Source organism: Anomalospiza imberbis, unplaced genomic scaffold (genome assembly GCF_031753505.1).
Source record: "Anomalospiza imberbis isolate Cuckoo-Finch-1a 21T00152 unplaced genomic scaffold, ASM3175350v1 scaffold_53, whole genome shotgun sequence".
NCBI classification, from domain to species: domain Eukaryota; kingdom Metazoa; phylum Chordata; class Aves; order Passeriformes; family Viduidae; genus Anomalospiza; species Anomalospiza imberbis.
In genome coordinates, this window is record NW_027100141.1 from 683843 (window position 1) to 705757 (window position 21915).

General features: G+C 51.6%; 2 protein-coding genes across 2 annotated transcripts in view; one reads left to right on the forward strand and one right to left on the reverse strand.

Moving 5' to 3' along the window:
- Positions 1 to 21915, reverse strand: part of LOC137467193 (zinc finger protein 850-like) — a 528258-nt gene that overhangs the window by 430317 nt on the left and 76026 nt on the right. The window contains exon 3 of the mRNA XM_068178734.1: positions 12340 to 13144. Coding sequence (XP_068034835.1) covers positions 12340 to 13144 — 805 coding nt within the window. The remainder of the gene's footprint in view (positions 1 to 12339; positions 13145 to 21915) is intronic.
- The window catches only part of LOC137467192 (zinc finger protein 271-like), a 443780-nt gene that overhangs the window by 421376 nt on the left and 489 nt on the right, over positions 1 to 21915 (forward strand). Inside the window, exon 6 of the mRNA XM_068178731.1 lies at positions 21320 to 21909. Within this exon, the coding sequence (XP_068034832.1) occupies positions 21320 to 21909 (590 nt within the window). The remainder of the gene's footprint in view (positions 1 to 21319; positions 21910 to 21915) is intronic.

Here is a 21915-nt window from a genome sequence, read left to right on the forward strand (position 1 = left end):
CAACGTCCCAGCAGTGTCTGATGAGTCCACCATCCACAAGTGACTTGCATACTAAAACTAATTTTAGACAAATGTGGTTCTGTGATAGATATAAACACAATTAAGTTCTTGTATCAGGATGCTCGTCCTGGAGTGGAGGCAAAACAGCTCAAACAATTCCTGATTTCCAAAGCTGTCAGTGGTGGATGGAGAAGGGAGGTCAGACTGCATTTGGCTTCTGTCTCCCACCCGGCCCCCGGTGAAGAGCCTGGCTCTGTGTTCTCCATCCCCTCCTCGCTGGCACTGCCAGGCTGGGATGAGGAGCCCCTCAGCCTTCCCTGCTCGGGGCTGGACAAGCCCAGCTCCCTCAGCCTCTGCTCACAGCCCAAGGGCTCCAGCCCCACCTTGGAGGCCCTTCCCTAACCCTGCTCCAGCTGCCAGACATCTTTCCTGCCCTGGGGAACCCAACCCAGGCCACAGGGACCTGGATAATCCACGTCCTTGATGTCATGGTCACACAGCCCTGGTCCCTTTTCCCCATGTCAGGCACTGGGGGGGATCCTGTGGAACATCCTTTGGTGGGGGCTGTGGCTCCAGGTGGACCGGGGGGATACCAGGGGACAGGGACCCCACTGGGCATGAACAGCATTGGACTTGTTGGGAGAAACTGTGAGGGGGAGCTGGGGCAGAGTGACCAACCCAGTGACCTCACACAGCCCTCCTGGGATGTCACACAGCCCCTCTGTGATGTTATAGCCTGCTCTGTAATGTCAGACCTCTGCCCTGTGATGTCACAGCAGGATCTCAGATGTCACAGAGGCAGTTTATGTCAAAGCTGCTTGATGATTTCACATAACCCACTCTGTGATGTCATAGCCCACTCTGTGACCTCATGTTACCAGATGATAAATTGTCTCCACCAGGTGAGCTGACACCTGGAGCTTGTTCTCCAAAACCCCAGGCCTATGGAAACCACACAATGCCCATTGTGTCGGAAGGGGAACTGGAAGTTCACCAGCCTCAGTGTCCTGCCCGCTCAGCCAGGCCCATGGGAACATTGGGGTCCACGACCACCAGGGACCACGAAAGAGACCCCCAGGACAGAAGAGAGCATGGGTAAAGGGGAGGGGAAATATGTTAATGATTTTGGGGAAATGATTATCAGATGTGTGTTTGGTCCAGGACAATCAGTGAATATGTGTGCAAAATACAGAATATGAACAGAAACTTTCCTGCACTCGGCATGCTCGGCTTTGGGAGGAGCTATCCCCCGTGCACCCGGCTGAATAAAGAATGCTGCTTCTTAATGCTGCATTGGTGTGAAGGAGTTTTCTGTTTTACCGAATTTTTGGTAACACTCCACTGCCAAGGAAAGCTCTGTCTCCTGCTGCTCACAAACAGAGAAGGGCTGGTGGCAGATGTGGGGGTCGGAGGCTGCCTGGGGCACAGTGACCATGAAATAATCAAGTTTTCAATGATCTGTGAAAGAAGGAGGGGCAGCAACAAAACTGCCACACTGGAATTAGGAAGGGCAGACTTTGGCCTATGTAGGATGCAGATTTGGGGAGTACTGAATCAGGTACTGATTTTTTAATGGGAAACAGCCCTTAAAAACAAAGGGGTCCAGGGTGGATGGACACATTTCACGCAAGTAATCTTAAGGGGGAAGGAGCAGCCTGTGCCAGTGTGGCAATAGATGAGCTGGTGAGGAAAATGACTGCCCTGGCTGCCCATGGAGCTTTTGTGCGAACTCAAGGGAAAAAAGGACCAGCAACTCAGGAAGTGTTTAAGGATGTTGTTATGCCATGCAGAAAGAGAAGTTGAGAGGTGAAATCTCAATTAGAGCTTATCATGGCAGCTTCTGTAAAAAGAATAAAACATGTTCTTATAAAAGATTTATAACAAAAGGTAGGATAAGGAGAACCTCTACTCTTTACTGGATGCAGTGGAGAATATAGTAACTAAAGATAAGGAAAAGGCCAAGCTACTTAACACCTTGTTTGCACCAATTTTCAATATTAGGACAGGTTGTCCTCAGGTCAAGAGTTCTCCTGAGCTGGTAGTTGGGCACAGAGAGCAGAACAGCCCCTAATCCAGGAGGAAGCAGCTGGTGACCTGCTGGGCCACTCAGATGCTCACAGGTGTATGGGATCAGATGGGATCCATCCTAGGGGGTGAGGGAGCTGGTGGATGAGCTCCCCAAGCTGCTCTCCATCATTTACCATCAGTCCTGGCTCACCAGGGAGGTCCCAGAGCACTGGAGGTGCCAGTGTGAGCCCATCCCCAAGAAGGGCTGGGAGGAGGATCTGGGGAACTCCAGGCCTGTCAGCCTGACCTCGGTGCCTGGCAAGGTTCTGGAACAGATCACCCTGAGTGCCATCACAGGGCACCCACAGGATGGCCGAGGCATCAGAGCCAGCCAGCGTGGATTTCAATGTCTGCATGGATGATCTGGATGAGGGGATTGAGTCCAACATCAGCAAATTTGCAGATGACACCAAGCTGGCTGTGAGTATGGATCTGCTGGACAGCTCTGCACAGGGCCCTGGATAGGCTGGATCCAGGGCCCAAATCCAACCAGGTGAGGTTTAACAAGTCCATGTGCCGGGTCCTGCACTTTGGCCACAACAACCCCTGCAGCGCTACAGGCTGGGGACAGAGTGGCTGGACAGCAGCCCGGCAGAAAGGGACCTGCAGGGACTGATGGACAGCAGGCTGGACATGAGCCAGCAGTGTGCCCAGGTGGCCAAGAAGGCCAATGGCTCCTGGCCTGGATCAGGAATGGAGTGGCTAGCAGGAGCAGGGCAGTGATTCTTCCCCTGTGCTCAGCACTGGTTGGGCAGCACCTCGAGTGCTGTGTCCAGTTCTGGGCCCCCCAATTTAGGAAGGACCTGGAGGGGCTGGAGCGTGTCCAGAGAAGGGCAACAAGGCTGGTGAGGGGTCAGGTGCACAATTCCTTTGAGGAGCGGCTGAGGGAGCTGGGGTTGTTTATCCTGGAGAAGAGGAGGCTCATGGGACACAAGGCAGTGTCAGGGCACTGGTTGGACTTGATGATCTCCAAGGTCTTTTCCAGCCTTGTTGATTCTGGGATTCTCTGAAACCACCCTTGGAGCAGTTGCAGGAGGAGCCCTGGGCCTCCTCTTCAGAAGCTCCAGCAGCCCAGGTCCCTCAGCTTCTCCTCACAGCCCCAAAGCCCATCCTGTCAGTCCTGCAGAGCCTCTGCAGCCCCTCCTCACTGCCCAGAACAGGCAGCCCCACAGCCAGACACAGCAGCCCAGATGTGCCCCCCTGGCCTGGGCTGCCTCTGGCAAGGGAGCAGCACGAGGCACTGCAGGAGCCTGCAGACAATTCCTGCAGCACCTGTGGGATGATCCTGCTCCCCAAGGGCCATTCCCATGGTGCCAAGTCAGGAACTGGGATGGGGAGTGGGGCCAGACAGGAAAGGGCAAACAGGGATGGGCTGTTTGCAGGGGAGGGAACAGTAGTGGGCAATGGGAAGAAATATGTACTAGGGAAGGAAAAAGAAAGCAAAGGAGAAGCAAAGGAAACGCTCAGTGCAGTTTGGGGGTGGCTGCCAGGCAGCCCTGGCTCTGAGCAACAGCGTCTGCAGTGGGACAGGAAACTCCCAGCTGATGGGAACAAACTTTCTGGCTGACTGCAGAGGCCAGGACAAAGCTGAGTGGTTTCCCTGGCGTCCCCCAGCCCTTCCTGGCCCAGGGGCTGATGGCATTTATGCTCCCTCAGGTTCATGTCCCCACAGCAGCAGCATGGGGGTGCTCCCGCCTGCTGTGTGCAATGCAAACAGGGGCTCCTGAGCCAGCGCTGCCGTGGCTGTGCCTGCAATGATGCGGCACCTGTGTGAGCTGGGGGAGAGGCCAGGGCTGCAGAGGGGGGATGTTGTTGGCAGCTCCATCAGGACGCTCTGGGACGCTGCCCTGGGCTGTCCAGCGCACTGGGGATGGATCAGCCCCTGCTCTGCTGCTCCTTCCCGTCTCCCCCAGGGCCCTTGTAGAGCACCAGCCATGCTGTTTGCCCCCAGCCTGCCCACGGCCAGCCTGGGGCTGCTCACGGGGGTTTTCTGTGCTGAGCATTGGCCTGGCCGTGTTCTTGAGAGAGCCTGGGCAAGGAGCCTGGAGCCCCCCGGCCCTGGCCTGAGGCGTCAGCGCTGCCCCAGCAGCGCTCATGGGCTGTCCCTGCTGCAGCCCCGGCACTGCCACCCCCAGGACTGTGCCCGGCCCCGAGAGCACTCAGGCCCTGCAGCAACACCAGGGCCACCAGGGCAGCGGGGCAGGGCCACAGGAGCAGCACTGGCAACACCAAGTGCTGCTGCTGCTGGGCACAGCTGCTGTGCCAGCACTGATCTGCCCCAACTCTGCACACAGACATTGCTGCTGCAGCTCCAGAGAAGGCAACAAAAGGGCATCTCTGCAGAAAACTTTGCTGGGAGTTCCTTGAGTTCATTTAAAGCCACCGAGAGTGCAGCCCCTCATTGACACAGCCACAGGGAAGGTGGGGAGAAACAAAGTGAGAAATGGCACAAACAATAACATTTCTTTGTGGACAATATGAAAAAAGAAAAATAAAAAAACCTACCAAATGAATCCAACAAGAAGTATCAAAGATTCTTTTTATTACAAGTGATTTGCAGAACTTGACTAGCAGTTTAATGTTCCTGAAAGCATCCAGTCATCAGTGTCCACACTGCAGCCTTGAGCTCCTGGTTCCTCAGGCTGTAGATGAGGGGGTTCAGGGCTGGAGGCACCACTGAGTACAGAACTGACACTGACAGATCCAGGGATGGGGACGAGATGAGGGGGGCTTCAGGTAGGCAAACACTGCAGTGCTGATAAACAGAGAGACCACGGCCAGGCGAGGGAGGCAGGTGGAAAAGGCTTTGTGCCGTCCCTGCTCAGAGGGGATCCTCAGCACGGCCCTGAAGATCTGCACATAGGAGAAAACAATGAACGCAAAACAACCAAATGCGAAACACACACTAACAGCAAGAAGTCCAAGTTCCCTGAGGTGAGTTTTGGAGCAGGAGAGCTTGAGGATCTGGGGCACCTCACAGAAGAACTGGCCCAGGGCATTGCCATGGCACAGGGGCAGGGAAAATGTATTGGCCGTGTGCAGCAGAGCATTGAGAAAGGCACTGGCCCAGGCAGCTGCTGCCATGTGGGCACAAGCTCTGATGCCCAGGAGGGTCCCGTAGTGCAGGGGTTTGCAGATGGACACGTAGCGGTCGTAGCACATGATGGTCAGGAGAGAAAGCTCTGTTCCAAGGAAGAAGATAATCAGAAAAAGCTGAGCAGCACATCCTGAGTAGGAGATGGTGCTGGTGTCCCAGAGGGAATTGTGCATGGCTTTGGGGACAGTGGTGCAGATGGAGCCCAGGTTGCTGAGGGCCAGGTTGAGCAGGAAGAAGAACATGGGCGTGTGCAGGTGGTGGCCGCAGGCTACGGCGCTGATGATGAGGCCGTTGCCCAGGAGGGCAGCCAGGGAGATGCCCAGGAAGAGGCAGAAGTGCAGGAGCTGCAGCTGCCGCGTGTCTGCCAGTGCCAGCAGGAGGAAGTGGCTGATGGAGCTGCTGTTGGACATTGGCTGTGGCTGCACATGGGGGCCTGCTCAGGCAGAAAGGACAGTGACAAGTCAGGAGAGGCAGTATTTCAGGAATGTATTTTGACCGTCAGCTTATTGTTCTAAAACCTAGGAGAAAGGTTAGGAAATGTACTGGAGTAAATTAAGGATTATAGTAATATAAGTATATAATAGTAGGTTAATAGAGTTAATTGACTGTTTAATAGTGTTAAGTAAGGGTTATAGTTTTATAACTACAAAATAATAATTTCCAGAACTACTAATATATGGACAATGAATGAAAAGCAAAAATTATTCTGTCTCAACCTTCACCAAGCAGGAAATTAAAAGCACTCTCAGGAAAGCTCCTGACCTTTACAGCAATCCCAGGTTTACCTTCTTTGGGAAGTGTCCTCTGGAGCTGTGCCCAGGCTGCTCTGGAGCTGGGACCAGCCCTGCCCCAGCCAGCAGCTCTCAGCAGCAGCACCTGCCCTGCTCAGGGTGGCTCCTTCCCCCCACAGCTTCTCTCCAGCGCTGGGAGCAGCTCCCCGGGCCGGCTGAGAGCTGTCCCTGGCAGGCAGCAGAGTCCCTGGCCCAGCACAGCGCCCTGGGCTGCAGGACCCTGCTCTGCAGGACAGCCCTGGGCACCCCTGGCTGCTCTGCACAAGAGATGATCAGAGAATGTACTCACAGGGTCTGTGGGCATTGGGATGTTCCAGCTGTAGGAGATCACTCCAGGAGCTGCAGCTGCATTGTCCTGCAGCCAGAGGTTCTTGTGCCAAGGGCTGCCAGGGATTCTGCCCCAGGCACTTCTCAGCACCTTCCCAGCCCTGACTGATGGAAGCTCTCTGTGCCTCTGTCTGGCTGCAGGCAGTGCCCCAGCCCTGCTGGGCTGGGAGAAGAGCTGCTCATCCAGAGAAATGTGCTTTTGAAGCTCTCCTTGGTTACCAGGATCACCCTCTGTGCCAGGAGCCCGGCCCAGCTCAGCAGCACAGACACAGCACAAGGACTTTAATGACCCTCTGGGGCTTTGTGCTCAGGCCCTGAACATCAGGCCCTGAGAGGGAGCTGCAGAAACCTCTCCAGAGCTCCAAGTCAGAATCCAATTCCAAAGTTTCTTTGGCTTTTAATGGGTTCCACTGAGGGACACGGCTGAGAAGTGTCCCCAGGCCCCAGGCAGAGCAGAGAACTGGAGGCACTGATGACAGGTGGGGACAAAGAGAAGCCAAGTCCTGGTGCCCTGGGGCACAGCAGGGTCTGTGCCACCAAGGGCTGTCAGGAGACACCTTGTCCTGAGGCACTGGGGCCTCCTGGCACAGCCCCAGCCAGGCTGGGCACTCTCACCCCCTTGTCCTGCCCTCAGCATCCCCCCCTAGCCCACATCCCAGTGGCCTCAAGGATCTGCTGGAAGGAGTCCCTGGGGAGCCTTGCTCAGCAATGGCCCTGGGGGCTCCTTCATGCTCCCAGGGACTGCAGGTTTTTCAAAGCACTTTGGCTTTGGCTTTTGCCTTGGAGTCTCTGAGAGCTTTGTGCAGTCATGGCCTCCAATTATCTGCTGTAATTAGTCCCTAGAGAGGCTTTGTCAGGAACAACACTCAGTGGGGCTCATTAATGCTTCAAGGTACTTCAGTTCTTTTAAGTTACTTGGTGTTTCCCTTTTGATCCAGACTCTGTGAGAGGTTTGTGCAATCATGGCCCCAATTATCAGCTTTAACGAGTCCCTTGAGAGCTTTGCGCTGACACTCAGAGGGGCTCATTGATGTATTGAGATACCCAACTTTTTTCAGTTACTTTGGATTTTCCTTTCCACACTGAGAGGTTTTTGTGCATCTTTGAGTCTCTGAGAGGTTTTTGTGCCATCCCAGCCTCTAATTCTCTCCTCCAAGGAGTCCATGAGGAGCCTGTGTTGGGGATGGACCTCAGTGGGTCCCATTAATGCTTCGAGAAACTTTGGGTTTTTACTCTGACTTTGACTCCTGGAAAGGTTTGTGCAATCTACTCTCAGGCCCTGAGGTTCCAGGGCTCAGCTCCAAATGCTCCACGGGGCTCATGAGGATCAAACAAGTCCTAAAAAAACCATGGCTCTGCCTTGATTTCCCTCTGGTCTGGTTAGGAAGGTTTCCTGCTGCAGTTATGGAGAATTATTTCAATAGCCTTCTAAGAAATATGCATTTCTATTTTAAAGAGTGTATTTTATTACTCTTCTCTTTAGGTGTTATAAATGAAAAATGATCCAGCCAAATTAATAAAAATAAAAATAATTTATTTTAGCAATAGAGATCTAACTTAGCCAGCCACACGGAAAAGGACAGTGCCGAGCCCGGGATCGGCGCTGAGTGCAAGACACAGAGATCAGCCTCAGCAGAGGTTTCACTCTATGCCTCCACACCACTATCCTGGTACAAGCGATTTTTATAGGGAAAATTTTGCCTGAGGCCAGGATTTCGGCATTTAGTCCTTTGTTTCATTTAAAGTCCCATAAGTTGAGGAGATTTCCTTCTCGGCACAAGGTAGAGAAATTCAAAGTCTGGTGTAGTGGAAACTCTTGATGAAATTTACGGGAACAGAGTATTCACATGTATCGGCCTGGGGGGATGATCCTGATGTCCATCTCGGGTCGTTCACGCGATGATCAGCGCCTGGGTGTCTCCATATCGCCTCAGATAAGGCCCATCTCCTGGCGAGCCACATCTCCTTGCTTGTAAATCAGGTTTCAACACACACTTAGTTTTGCCTGAGAAGGGGGGGGCTTCTAATGCCAAGAGGTACATCCTAACAACTATTTAACATTATATATATATGAAGCAAGAAAATGGCGCGAATTATACCTGTTACATATAACATTAGGGAAGAGGTGATTGCAGCATTTTGTGATGGATACTGACCCAGGCACTCTCCTAAGGAGGTCTGGCCTGCTCAGAGAAGCTGTGCCTTGAGGTCTCACCCAGTGTGGACCACCTTGCTCCACATTCCCCAAGCCCATCCTGTCTCTCCACACTCACCTGGGACCTGCTTTGCTCAGAGAACTGGCTGCACTCTGGCAAAGAGGGTCATATATAATATGTATAAATATATATTATAATACTGGCTTTTTGAAAATATTGAAATGGATGCTATATGTATAATGTTAAAGTAATTTTGCTATAAAGATATAGTTTTTATTTCTTTTATTAACTAAACTCAGTAGTGAAATAGCTGATATAGTCATGCTTGTGGTAATGGAACTGCCTGCTTGTCTGGGATAGCATCCAGTGAACATATGATGGAGACCCCTGCTGCTGACATGCCAGTTATCAGCACCCACTGTCTGTAGAAAATATGGACCAAAGCCCAAACTGGAGGTGATACAAGAACAGACTAAAACCACAGCCAGGAAATGTGCGTGCTCTAAAAAGGCAGACCCAAGGAGGAGACGTGCTAAATAGTTTTTGGAACATGTAAACTAGTTTGGGGAAAAGTTTAAATATGCATCATTGTTTATGGATATGCAGCAGGCTGATGCAATAGAAAGGGTATGTAAAGGGCATCTCTGAAATAGCAGGGGTGCTCTTGGCAGAATGTCAAGCACTGAGCCATAAATCTTTGCTTTATTACCTTTGTCTCCTATTGTCCTTTAATAAATTTTTAAATTTTACCAGGAGACTGAACCTCATTTTTCACATCCTTATTCAGCCTTCTGTTGTATTTTTATAAGCTTTTAATAAACCTTCTAAATTTTTAAAAGTCAGCAGCATTTCTCACATCTTTAAACTGAACCAGAGTGGGTTAAACTTGTTATAAGGAGAAAATATTTTACAATGAGAATGGCAAAAAAATGCAACTGCTTTTCCAGAGAAGTGAATTTCTCATCCCAGGAATGCTCCAAGAGCAGGAGCCTTGTGCAACCTGGCCCAGTGGAACCCTCTCATCCCCAAGGACAGAATTCCTGTTGTGTGGGTTCTCTGATGTGCTGGGTGCCCTCACAATGCTTCTGGCCAGAATGTCTGCTGAGGGCAGCCAGGCTGCTGCAGGGGCTGTGACCTCACAGCCATCACCATTCCAGTGCTGGTACAAGGGGTCCCTGGCCAGGTAATAATTGACACAGACTCCATGCATTCACAGAAGGCTGATTATTTTCTTTTAGTAAGAAGCCCTTACTTTTTATACCCTAGTTCACTACAAGTGGACCTAATTGGTCCTTTAATTAAAACACCATCACCATTGGCTAATTAAGAAACCACCCTTTGGTAAATAAATCTCCATAACACATTCCATGTGTTCACAACACCAGGTGCAGGAAGTTAAGAGAAGAATTGTTTCTCATTCTTTTCTCTGATCTTCTCACAGTCTTTCCCAGTACCATGTCTGGGAAAGTTGTCTGTTTCTCTCTGTGGCCAGAGAGCTGCTGCCACAATCCAGCCCCGTCCCCTGGGCCTGGCTCTCCCCTTTCCTCTGCCCCTGCCTTGTCTCTGCTGGCAGGAAGAGTTTTGTCATTAATGTCCTGTCCCCAAGGTGCTGGGGCCAATGGCTTCCCCGTCAGGCTCCTGGAGCAGAAGTGGCTTTCCAGAGCCCAGCCAGAAATGAGCCCTGAGGCAGCAGCTCTGCAGTGCTGGCCACCAGGCCGGCTTGCCAAGGGAGGCTTCTGGCCATGCCCTGCAAGCAGCTGCTGCTGCCAAGGCGCCTTTGGTGCCTCAGGCTCTCCCTGGCACAGCTCCCAGCATGGAACTCTGCCCTTGTGCCGGCGGCATTCCCTGTGCTGGGGCTGGCCTGGGGCTTTTCCTGCAGCGGGACCTGCCCTGCTCCTGGCACAGGAAAGGCAGTTCCTGCTGGAGCAGGAGGCTCTGCCTGCAATGGGCTCAAACCACTCCAGCAAGGCCCTGGTGACGTCAAAATTGGTTCCCAGAGCACTACATTCTAATAATTGTTATAGCTTCTATACTGTGGAGTAAATAAGTCTGATAAGGATCTTTCTTCTAATCATGATCAGAAACAATCAGAGCTCTATTTATATAAATATATCTAGCATTCCATCGTTAATCCTGTGGGATAAATTGCATTAAGGTTCAATTCCACCTGTCCAATCTTTTACACCTTTGATAAAGTTTGGAGGTGGGATTGGATCCAGCTGCTCCCAGTCTCCTTTCTTCGAAGGAATTCTAGAAGTCTGGGGGTCCTGCAGGGGTTTCAGGATCCATGGTGGCTGTTGTGGGTCATTTCTCCACCTCATGACTCAGCAGGAGTTTCTCCAGTAAGGAAATAAAGCTTTTGCCTGAAGCTCCCACTCTGCCCATGACAGGAATCCCTGTGAGTGCCCGTGACATCCCGGCTCTTTGGCAGCCTGGGGACTCCTGGGATGTCACCGTGGAGGCCCCCTGAGTGCCTGTAACAGATCGGTGCCTTTGCAGCCAAATGACCCCTGGGATGTCACCATGGGATGGCTGTGACTACCTGTGACCATCTGGATCTTTACCATCCCCAGAAACCCCTGGGAGGTTTCCATGGAGCCCCCGTCTCTGCCTGTGACATTCCAGCTCTTGAGCAGCCTAGAGACTCTTGGAAAGTCCCCATGGAACCCCTCTGAGTGGCTGTGACAAATCTGATCCTTAGCAGGCAACCATCACCAGGAATCCCTGTTGCTGTGGTCAGTTTCCATGGCAACCATCACCAGGAACCCCTGTTGCTATGGTCAGTTTCCATGGCAACCATCACCAGCCCCTGTTGCTATACTCTGTTTCCATGGCAACCATCACCAGCCCTTGTTGCTATGGTCTGTCCCAGGGCAGCTCCATGGAGACCCCATGCCAGGGGTGGTTGCCATGGACACCAGCTCAGGCCTGGAGCCAGAGCCCGTTGCCATGGCAACCATTGGCAGTCCCATCCCCAGGGCCATGGGATCCCAGAACCACAGAACTGGCTGAGCTGGGAGGGACCCATCAGGATCCTCGAGTCCAACTGCTGGCCCTGCACAGGACACCCCAACAATGCCAGCCTGGGCCTGGCAGCGGTGTCCAAACACTGCTGGAGCTCAGAGAGCCCTGGAGCTGTGACCCTTCCCTGGGGAGCCTGGGCAGTGCCCCAGCAGCCCCTGGGCAAAAACCTTTTCCTGAGATCAAACCTCAGCCTGCCCCGTCTCAGCTGCAGCCGTTCCCTCCAGTCCTGTCCCTGGGCACCAGAGTGAAGAGGTTCCCACAGCCCCAGCCAGGGACCCGCTCCCAAGGCTGTTGCCATGGCCACCAGGGCTGGGACCAGCTGGGGTGCTCAGTTTCCAAGGGCTGGGGTTCAGGAGTGGGATTCCCCAATTTCCTGCTCCTGCTAAAACCGCACTGCCCCTCGCTGCCCTCCCGCCTCCCATGGAAAGCACAAAAGGCAAAGATCCTGGGCTGGGAGGAGAACAATTTACTGGGAACAGCAACGAGACAAGGAACAAACAGGACCAGAAATAATACTGATAACAGAAGGGATAAGAAAAACTATTTACAGGAAAAACTACATCACAACTGACTGGCTCTTCCTGGCCATGTATTTCCTTTTGTCTGGAAAGGACACCCTTCTCCTCGGGGACTGAGAGAGTCCCTTTCCTGCCCCTGGAAATGACCTGAGGTGGGAGTGCATGTAATGACAGGGCCATGGCCAGACCCTCATGTTCTTTGATCCCACACCATGTCATTGGCAGGGGCAGGAAAAGATCTCTTCCCAGCATGGATCACAGGGAACATGGATCACCAGAGCTCTTCCCAACATGCGTTCTCCCATGGGGGATGGAGCTGGAGCAGTGCACAAAGCTCTTCCTGGAGCTAGGGCATTTGCAGGGCTTCCCTTGCTGGTGTCTCCGTTGGTGTCTGGTCAAGTGAGAGCTCCTGGAGAAGTTCTTCCCACACTGGGGACACGTGTAGGGCCTCTCCCTGGTGTGGATGTGCTGGTGCCTGATGAGATGGGAGTTTTGCTTGAAGCCCTTCCTGCAGTGGAGGCAGCGGAAGGGCCTCTCCCCGGTGTGAATCCGCTGGTGCTTGAGAAGAATGGATCTGGTCTGAAAGCTCTTCTGACAGTTGGGACATTCGTAGGGCCTCTCCCCAGTGTGGATCATTTGGTGGATGATCAGTTGGGACTTCTGGCTGAAGCCCTTCCCACATTCCCCACATTTGTATGGCCTTTCTCCAGTGTGGATCCTCTGGTGGCTGATCAAGTGGGACCTCTGGCTGAAGCTCTTCCCACATTCCCCACATTTGTATGGCCTTTCTCCAGTGTGGATCCTCTGGTGGCTGATCAAGTGGGACCTTCGGCTAAAGCTCTTCCCACATTCCCCACACTCGTAAGGCCTCTCCCCAGTGTGGATCCTCTGGTGGCGGATCAAGTGGGACCTTAGGCTGAAACTCTTCCCACATTCCCCACAATCGTAGGGCCTCTCCCCAGTGTGGATGAGTTGGTGGATGATGAGGTTGGATCTGTAGCTGAAGCCCTTCCCACACTCCCCACACTCATAGGGCCATTCCCCGGTGTGGATCATCTGGTGGCACATCAGGTTGTTGCTCTTCCTGAAGCTCTTCCCACACTCCAAGCACTTGTAGGGCTTCTCCCCATCATGAAGCTGCTGATGGCCCACCAGCTCCGAGCTCTGGCAGGAGCTCTGCCCACCTTCCTGGCACAGGGTGGGTCTTTCCTCCTCAGAGCACCCTGAGCTGGGTTTCCAGCTCCTCCTCCTGCGGGGTCTCCAGGGCTTTTCCTCCCCATTGGATTCCTGCGCCATGGAGCCGCTCAAAGCAGCCTCTGACACGAGGTTCTGCCATGGGGATTTGTCCTTCCTGGTCTCCATCTTCAGCTCCTTGTCTGGGGGAGGAAGGACAAGGAGAGGTTGGGATTTGCCTCTGTGCCCTAGGGAGGGGGAAGGAGATCCCCCCAGTGCATCCCCGGCAGGACGGCGTTGGCAGAGAGGTTGTCCTGTAGTTGGGGGCCGTGCTGGGCTGAGAGATGGAGCAGGAGAGAGGGGGAAAGGGGCAGTGACTTCCTCCTCACCTGCCTGGGTTTCCAGGGGCTCCTTCCCCTTCCTCGCAGCCTTCTCCTCCATTTCGCAATGGTTTGGAGAAGGAAAATTCTGTTTTGGGAGGAAAACAAGGGATGAGCACATTGAGCCTTGTACTGGTTTGAAGGCAAACCAGGAGGAGAGTCTAAGCCAGAATTACAATTTAATACAAAAAAAATCAATATCAAGGCAATGATACAGAAACACTGGCTTAATCTGACAGAGTCAGGATTTAACCTGACACCCCGTTGGTCAGGGTGGTGGTAGCTGTCTGATGAAATGGTGGCTGCACTCCTGTTGGAGTGATGAACGTGATTCTGTCAAAGCAGTGATCCTGCAGAAGGGATCACCTGATGGGTCTTGCTCTGAAGGTCCAGTGGTGGTTATGGGGCTATTGTCTTCTGGGAATCCAGTAGGCAAGGTGGTCCTGGTGTTGCAAGGGTGAGATTATATCCAGGTAGGAATGCTTGGTTCCTCCCCCTGGGCGGAACATCCCACAATGGGATGATGTAATTTTATCAGTCCTGCAGTGGCACTCAATGGCCCATTAACAGAAGATAGCCCCTGGAGGGCGTTATCAGGGCTGAGTCATGGAAGAGATAAAGAACACTGCCCCACCTGTTTATCACAGTTTATGAAGATGGTTACTGAAAACATACTTTGGGTTACATCTTACATTGCACCCTGAAACAGTGAGGCAATCCCTGCTTGGGGTGGGGGGTGAACACCACCCCCCTTTCCCAAACTGGCTCAGGTCTAAAACCCCCACCCTGGGAAGGCCACACACACAGGGGACAATGTCACACTTGCCCCACCTCAGGGGAGGTCTCTGTCCCGGTCACTCCCTTGCTCTCCCCCCTTTTCTCTTTCTTTCCATCTCTCTCTCTACCTCACATTTACTGTTCAATAAAATCCACTTTGGATTTGGTCTCATTAGCACCTTAATTGGGGCAGAGGCATCTCTCTAACAATTTTATTAACCAGATTGAGATATTATTTTGGTGCAGTGAGTTCAGGGCACTGATGTCTGACCCCAAGTGCCTTTGACAAGAGCATGGTTCCCTCCTCTCAGGAGGTTCTGGCTCTTTCTGGAGGAACTCTTGGAAACTTCAATGCAGCTTCTTCAGTGTGACTTTTGGGAGAACTTATGAGGAAAATGGCTGTTGTGGGTGGCCAGTGTAAAGAAAATATTTTGTTGTCCTTCCTTGAAAAGTTTGTTAAAATCACTGGAGGAAAGGGACCAAATGATACCAGCAAGACTGACAAGGGTCATTCACCACAAGGGGAGGAACACAAGGCTGCACGAAGTCTTACCAGAAGCCCAGCTCAAGTATCTAAATTCCCTAATAAGTCCCAAATTCACAGGCCTGGGGGCTTTGCCAAATGTGGCAAGTACATTTTTCTCTCTCTCAGGATTTTTATAAAGGTGCACAGAGAGAAATGAAAGAGAAAATAATTTCTGTTTCTGCTCCTTGTTTTTCTCTTGTGGAATGTGTTTGGAGAATTTCTTATCTGGAGTGAATGCTTTGTTGGATCACGGTGGATTGTTTGGGCCAATGGATAATCAGATCCACCTGTGTCTGGACTCTCCAGAGAGGGTCATGAGTTGTGAGTTAGTTAGATATCATAGTTAGAGAAAGTCGCATGTACGTATAGTATCCTCTTTTATATAGTATATTAATGTATTATAGCATAATTATAATAAAGAAATCATTCAGCCTTGTGAACTGGAGTTAGACATCTTCATTCTTCCTATTGGGTTCACCTGCATCTACAACAGCCAAATGTGAGAATCATTTTTCTTTTTGTCCCTGTCACCTTTGTGAAAGGTAGTCTGAGCTTTCCCTTCCTTTTAATAATCTGTATTGGGGCAAATTTCCACTTTTCTTTTATCTGAACCTGCCAGTAGCTGAGCTGGAGCTGTGCAGGAAACGATGAAATTTGGAATTGCCACAGAATTGCTTCTATTGTCAGTTTGTTCATGTTTGGGATTTGTTTGCATTTCCATCACAAGTGACTTGTGGGAATACCAAATATTCATCAAAGTATTTTATGCAAAGTTTGATTTCTGCTGAGATTATTTTGTCCGGTGCCCAGGGGAAGCTTGAGGGCAGTCTGTGCCTCTCACCCTGGGGGATGCTTGGGAGGGGCTTGGGGGAGTTGTCCCTGTCCCTTTTACCCCAGGCCATTCCACAGGGTCTGTCCCTGTCACCCAAAGCCATTCACCAGGGGGTGTCCCTCTCTCACCTCAGGCCATTCCCCAGGGGGTGTCCCTGTCCCTGTCACCCCAGGCCATTCCCTAGGGGTCTCCATCACTCTCACCCCATGGAATGCCTGGGGGGTCTCCCTCCCTCTCACCCTGTGCCAGGAGTTGCTCAGGGCAGTCTCTGTCCCTCTCAGTCCAGGGAATTGTCAGGGGTCTTTGTCCCCTTGCCCTGGGGGATGCTCGGGGGGTCTCCATCCCACTGGCCTCAGGGAATGCTTGTGCAGGGCTGGGGACCAGGGGCTCTGTGTCCCTCTCACCGCTGAGGGTGCTCAGGGCGGGGGGGCTCTCCGACCTTCTCATCCCTGGGGTGGCGGGGGGATCTCTGCCCATCTCAGCCCTGGTGTGACCCTGCCCAAATGTCATCGGGGTCAGAGAGACAGAGACACCCCCAAATGCCCAGAAAGGCTGAACCTGGGATTTGATTTGGGATGAGGATTTAGGAAGAGGGTGGAATTGGGGCTGGGGTTGAAGTTGGGACCGATATTTGGATTAGAGCTGGGATTGGGGTTAAGGTTAGACATGGGATTGGCTTTAGGGCTGGGGTTGGGATTGGGTCTGAGGCTAGATAAGTCTGGCTCTGGGATGAGATTAAATACAGAACTGTGAGGGTGTCTAAACGTGGAGTGAGATTGAGACCAGGATCAGGGTCAGGTTTGGGACTGAGCGCACGCAGAGCGGGACAGGGGGGATGTCACTGCAGGATGTCCCTGGAATCGTCCCAGCCCTCCTCAGGCACCTCCAAACATGGGGGGCAGCTGGGTTCTCCAAGATCCAGGTGCTCCCACGCTGCCCCTCAATACCAGGCGAGCATTCCCTGAGGGCAGCCCTGAATGTGACCTTTGGGGCTCGGGGATCAGCCTTCACATCCCTGTGGGAGCAGCTGCAGACATGACGAGAGATTTTTCCCCTGCCTCTTTCCTGAGGAAGGGTGAAGCCCAGCTGTCCTTTCCTTCTGGTGCCTTCTACTCTCCTCAGCTGAGGATGTCAAACTCCCCACGAGCAGGAAAGTCCCTATTCCCTGTTTCTTTGTGACTGCTGCGTGGAACATCCATTCAGAATGAAGAATGTTCTGACAGCCCTGCTGAATGACAGCGGGAGGAGATTTGTGAGAAAGGGAGGAAATTGTATTTTGATTGGAAATACAAGTCACAAAATTATTTCTTTCCATCCCATTCCTTTTCAGTCAGTTGCAGTTCTGTTTTCAGAGTGCCACCTTCTCAGTGTTTGTGTCCTCTTTTCTCTCCTGCCTCTCTTTGCCTGCTCTGTGTCTCTCTCAGTGTCTCCCTTGATCCAGGGCAGCTCCCACCAAAGACCCTGCCCTGATTTCATTCCTAATCCATGAGCTACAACAACTATGGGTGAAGTTATGAAGGCTGGCAGTGAAATGTCACTGTAGGATCTTGCTCCACTTGGCTTCTGGCTCCTTGTTAAGAGCTTTGCCTTCAAGGGCAGGAACATCTTTTCCTGGCTGGAAACTGGAATTTCAGCCCCTGGGAGTGTTGCTGTGGATCCCAGAGGGGCATTCCCGAGGCTCCCAGGGTGCTGCTCCTGCAGTGGCTCCCAAAGAGCCGTGTCACATCAGGGAGAATCTCAAAATCTTGGTTATCTCAGGGGTCTTTTATAGTCCTCTGTGGAAGGGGGGGGTGGGGAGAAGACAATGAATGTCCATTGAAGCCACCAAAGGGGAACAGGTCATGTTATCAGCAGTGAGCGAGAGCCATTGTCTTCTTGGTCCATCGACCACACCTGGGCAAACATCTCACATTGATCAGGCCAGCCCTCCTCCCTGTGGTAGGGGTCTGAGTCTCAGTCTTTGGGAGGGGCTTCAATCTCTGTCCGTCACAGTGGTCATGAGGCAGATGAGGGGTCTTCCGTGGGAGATCACCAGAGTTACCCCAGAAAGTTCATTTGGCCAAGAGGTGGGAAAATTCATGGGTTGAGCAGGTATTGTGAAGCAGGTGTAAGCACGTACAACAAGCCACTCTTTGCCAGGCCCTGCTCAAAGCAGTGGTCCGTGGTGGCACAGCAAATACACCTGCAAAAATAATCATCCACCTCTCCAAGCCAGAACTCCGATCGGGGTTTCCAGGATCTCAGTCTCTGCCATTGTGGCAAACGTGAGGCAAAAATGAGGGGAACTTGGGACCGTCTCTTACACAGGGGCGTGCATGTCCTTTGAAGGGGAACGATCCCCACATGCGTCCAGCACGGCAATAAACACACAGTCTCTACAGCTCCGTACGGGATTTGTGGGGATCGATTTTTCATCCATGTTTCAGCAGCAGAGCTAGCAGACTAAACAGCGTATTTTACCTAGGCTGGCAAGCTACTAATGATTCAAAGCAGCACATTTCACCTAAATACACATGGATTTCTACCCTGTTAAATTTACCCTGTAAAATACCCTGTTTCAACTCCCGAGCACCCCCTGGGCTGAGAGGGAGAGAGACTCCCTTGAGCACTCCCCTGGCACAGGGGTGAGAGGTAGGGAGACTCTCCCAGGCATTCCCTGAGGTGAGAACGATGGAGAGATGGAGACCCCCTGGGGAATGGCCTGCGGTGAGAGGGACAGGGACACCCCTTGGGGAATGGCCTGGGGTGACAGGGACAGGGACAACCCCCCAAGCCCCTCCCAAGCATCTGCCAGGACAAGAGGCACAGAGACACCTCAAGCATCCCCTGGGCACTGGACAAAACAAACTCGGCAGAAATCAAACTTCACCCTACATAAAATGCCTTGAGGAATATTTGCTCTTCCCACATGTCACTTGTGATGGAAACGCAAACAAATCCCAAACATGAATAAACTGACAATAGTAGCAATAATGTGGCAATTCCAAATTTCATCGTTTCCTGCACAGCTTCAGCTCTGCTGCTGGCAGGTTCTGATAAAAGTGAAAATTTGGCCCAATACAGATTATTAAAAGGAAGGGAAAGCTCTGTGTAGCTGTCACAATGGTGACAGGGATGAAGAAAAAAATTATTCTCACATTTGGCAAAGCCCACAAGCCTGTGAATTTGGGAGTTATTTGGGAATTTAGCTACTTGAGCTGGGTTTCTTCTAGTGAAACATAAACTTTAAGGGATTTAGAGATTTTAGAGGAGCTAAGATTTTAGTTAGAGATAAGCCTTACTAGAGTTAATTAAAACAAATGAGTAGGCCTTGATGAAGTTAAGAGTTAGTAGTTAACAAATAATTGATTGCTTGTCAACACAATGTTTAGTTAGCTGGGTTTATAATGAAGAATATAGAAACTGACAAATAGCTTTTAGGAACATAAGACAGTTGTGGGCCTCCTCTGTTCTGAAACAAATTGAAGACAGGGAATGGGAGCTCTACCAAGGTTCATTTGTCCTATTTGCATTGAAAAGGTAGAAAGGTCAGAATGAGGAAGACTTCATTTACTTCCTCATTTTGGGACCCCTCCCCATGAAAGGGACCACCTACCTTTTTCAAGGAACAAACTACACATGCTTAATAGCTTTTGAAATGATTAGTATACAAAGTGAGGAATGGGATGCACCAAAATTATGAATATGTATTTGCATTTTGGGTATTCAATACTTGTATGGATAAAAGGACTCTCTAATCATTTGAAAGGCGCAGTGTGTATTTGGGAGCTATCCCGCACGCTGCCTGGCATCATAATAAACATACACATTCTTACTTTAAATTGTTAGATAGTTTCTGTCCGTCACAGTTGGATATCAGTACTACATGAATATCCATATTTCTTTAATAAATCACTAGGACTTTTGGCAGCCTTGTGTTCCTCACCTTGTGGTGAATGATCCTTATCAGTCTTGCTGGTATCATTTGCTCCCTTTCCTCCAGTGATTTTAACAAACTTTTCTAGGAAGGACAACAAAATATTTTCTTTACACTGGCCACCCACAACAGCCATTTTCCTCATAAGTTCTCCCAAAAGTCACACAGAAGAAGCTGCCGCCAGGTGTCCAAGAGTTCCTCCAGAAAGAGCCAGAACCTCCTGAGAGGAGGGAACCATGCTCTTGTCAAAGGCACTCGGGGTCAGACAACAGTGCCCTGAACTCACTGCACCAAAATAATGTCTCAATCTGGTTAATAAAATTGTTAGAGAGATGCCTCTGCCCCAATTAAGATGCTAACGAGACCAAATCCCAAGTGGATTTTATTGAACAGTAAATACGAGGTAGAGAGAGAGATGGAAAGAAAGAGAAAAGGGGGGAGAGCAAGGGAGTGACAGGGACAGAGACCTCCCCTGAGGTGAGGCAAGTGTGACATTGTCCCCTGTGTGCGTGGCCTTCCCAGGGTGGAGGTTTTACACCTGAGCCAGTTTGGAAAGGGGGTGGTGTTCACCCCCCACCCCGAGCAGGGATTGACCCACTGTTTCAGGGTGCAATGTAAGATGTAACCCAAAGTATGTTTTCAGTCACCATCTTCATAAACTGTGATAAACAGGTGGGGCAGTGTTCTTTATCTCTTCCATGACTCAGCCCTGATAACGCCCTCCAGGGGCTGTCTTCTGTTAATGGGCCATTGAGTGCCACTGCAGGACTGATAAAATTACATCATCCCATTGTGGGATGTTCCGCCCAGGGGGAGGAACCAAGCATTCCTACCTGGATATAATCTCACCCTTGCAACACCAGGACCACCTTGCCTACTGGATTCCCAGAGGACAATAGCCCCATAACCACCACTGGACCTTCAGAGCAAGACCCATCAGGTGATCCCTTCTGCTGGATCACTGCTTTGACAGAATCACGATCATCACTCCAACAGGGCTGGAGCCTCCATTTCATCAGACGGCTACCACCTGACCAACGGGGTGTCAGGTTAAATCCTGACTCTGTCAGATTAAGCCAGTGTTTCTGTATCATTGCCTTGATATTGATTTTTTTTTTTAATTAAATTGTAATTCTGGCTTAGACTCTCCTCCTGGTTTGCCTTCAAACCAGTACAAAACTCATTGTGCTCATCCCTTGTTTTCCTCCCAAAACAGAATTTTCCTTCTCCAAACCATTGCAAAATGGAGGAGAAGGCTACGAGGAAGGGGAAGGAGCCCCTGGAAACCCAGGCAGGTGAGGAGGAAGTCACTGCCCCTTTCGCCCTCTCTCCTGCTCTATCTCCCAGCACAGCACAGCCCCAGACTACAGGACAACCTCTCTGCCAACGCCGTCCTGCCGGGGACGCACTGGGGGGATCTCCTTCCCCTTCCCTATGGCACGGAGGCAAATCCCATCCTCTCCTTGTCCTTCCTCCCCCAGACAAGGAGCTGAGGATGGAGACCAGGAAGGACAAATCCCCACGGCAGAACCTCCCGGCAGAGGCCGTTTTGAGCAGCTCCATGACGCAGGAATCCAATGGGGAGGAAAAGCCCTGGAGATCCCACAGGAGGAGGGGCTGCAAACCCAGCCCAGGGTGCTCTGAGGAGGAAAGACCCACCCTGTGCCAGAAAGGTGGACAGAGCTTCAGCCAGATCTTGGAGCTGGTGGTCCATGATAAGCTTCAGGATGGGGAGAAGCCCTACAAGTGCTTGCAGTGTGGGAAGAGCTTCAGGAAGAGCAACAGCCTGATCTGCCACCAGATGATCCACACCGGGGAATGGCCCTATGAGTGTGGGGAGTGTGGGAAGGGCTTCAGCTACAGATCCAACCTCATCATCCATGAACGCATCCACATTGGGGAGAGGCCCTACGATTGTGGGCAATGTGGGAAGAGTTTCAGCCTAAGGTCCCACTTGATCCGCCACCAGAGGATCCACACCGGGGAAAGGCCATACAAATGTGGGGAATGTGGGAAGGGCTTCAGCTGCAGCTCTGCCCTTGTCATCCACCAACACATCCACAGTGGGGAGAGGCCCTACGAGTGTGGGGAATGTGGGAAGAGCTTTAGCTTAAGGTCCCACTTGATCCGCCACCAGAGGATCCACACTGGGGAAAGGCCCTACGAGTGTGGGGAATGTGGGAAGAGCTTCAGCCGAAGGTCCCACTTGATCAGCCACCAGGGGATCCACACTGGAGAAAGGCCATACAAATGTGGGGAATGTGGGAAGGGCTTCAGCCAGAAGTCCCAACTGATCATCCACCAAATGATCCACACTGGGGAGAGGCCCTA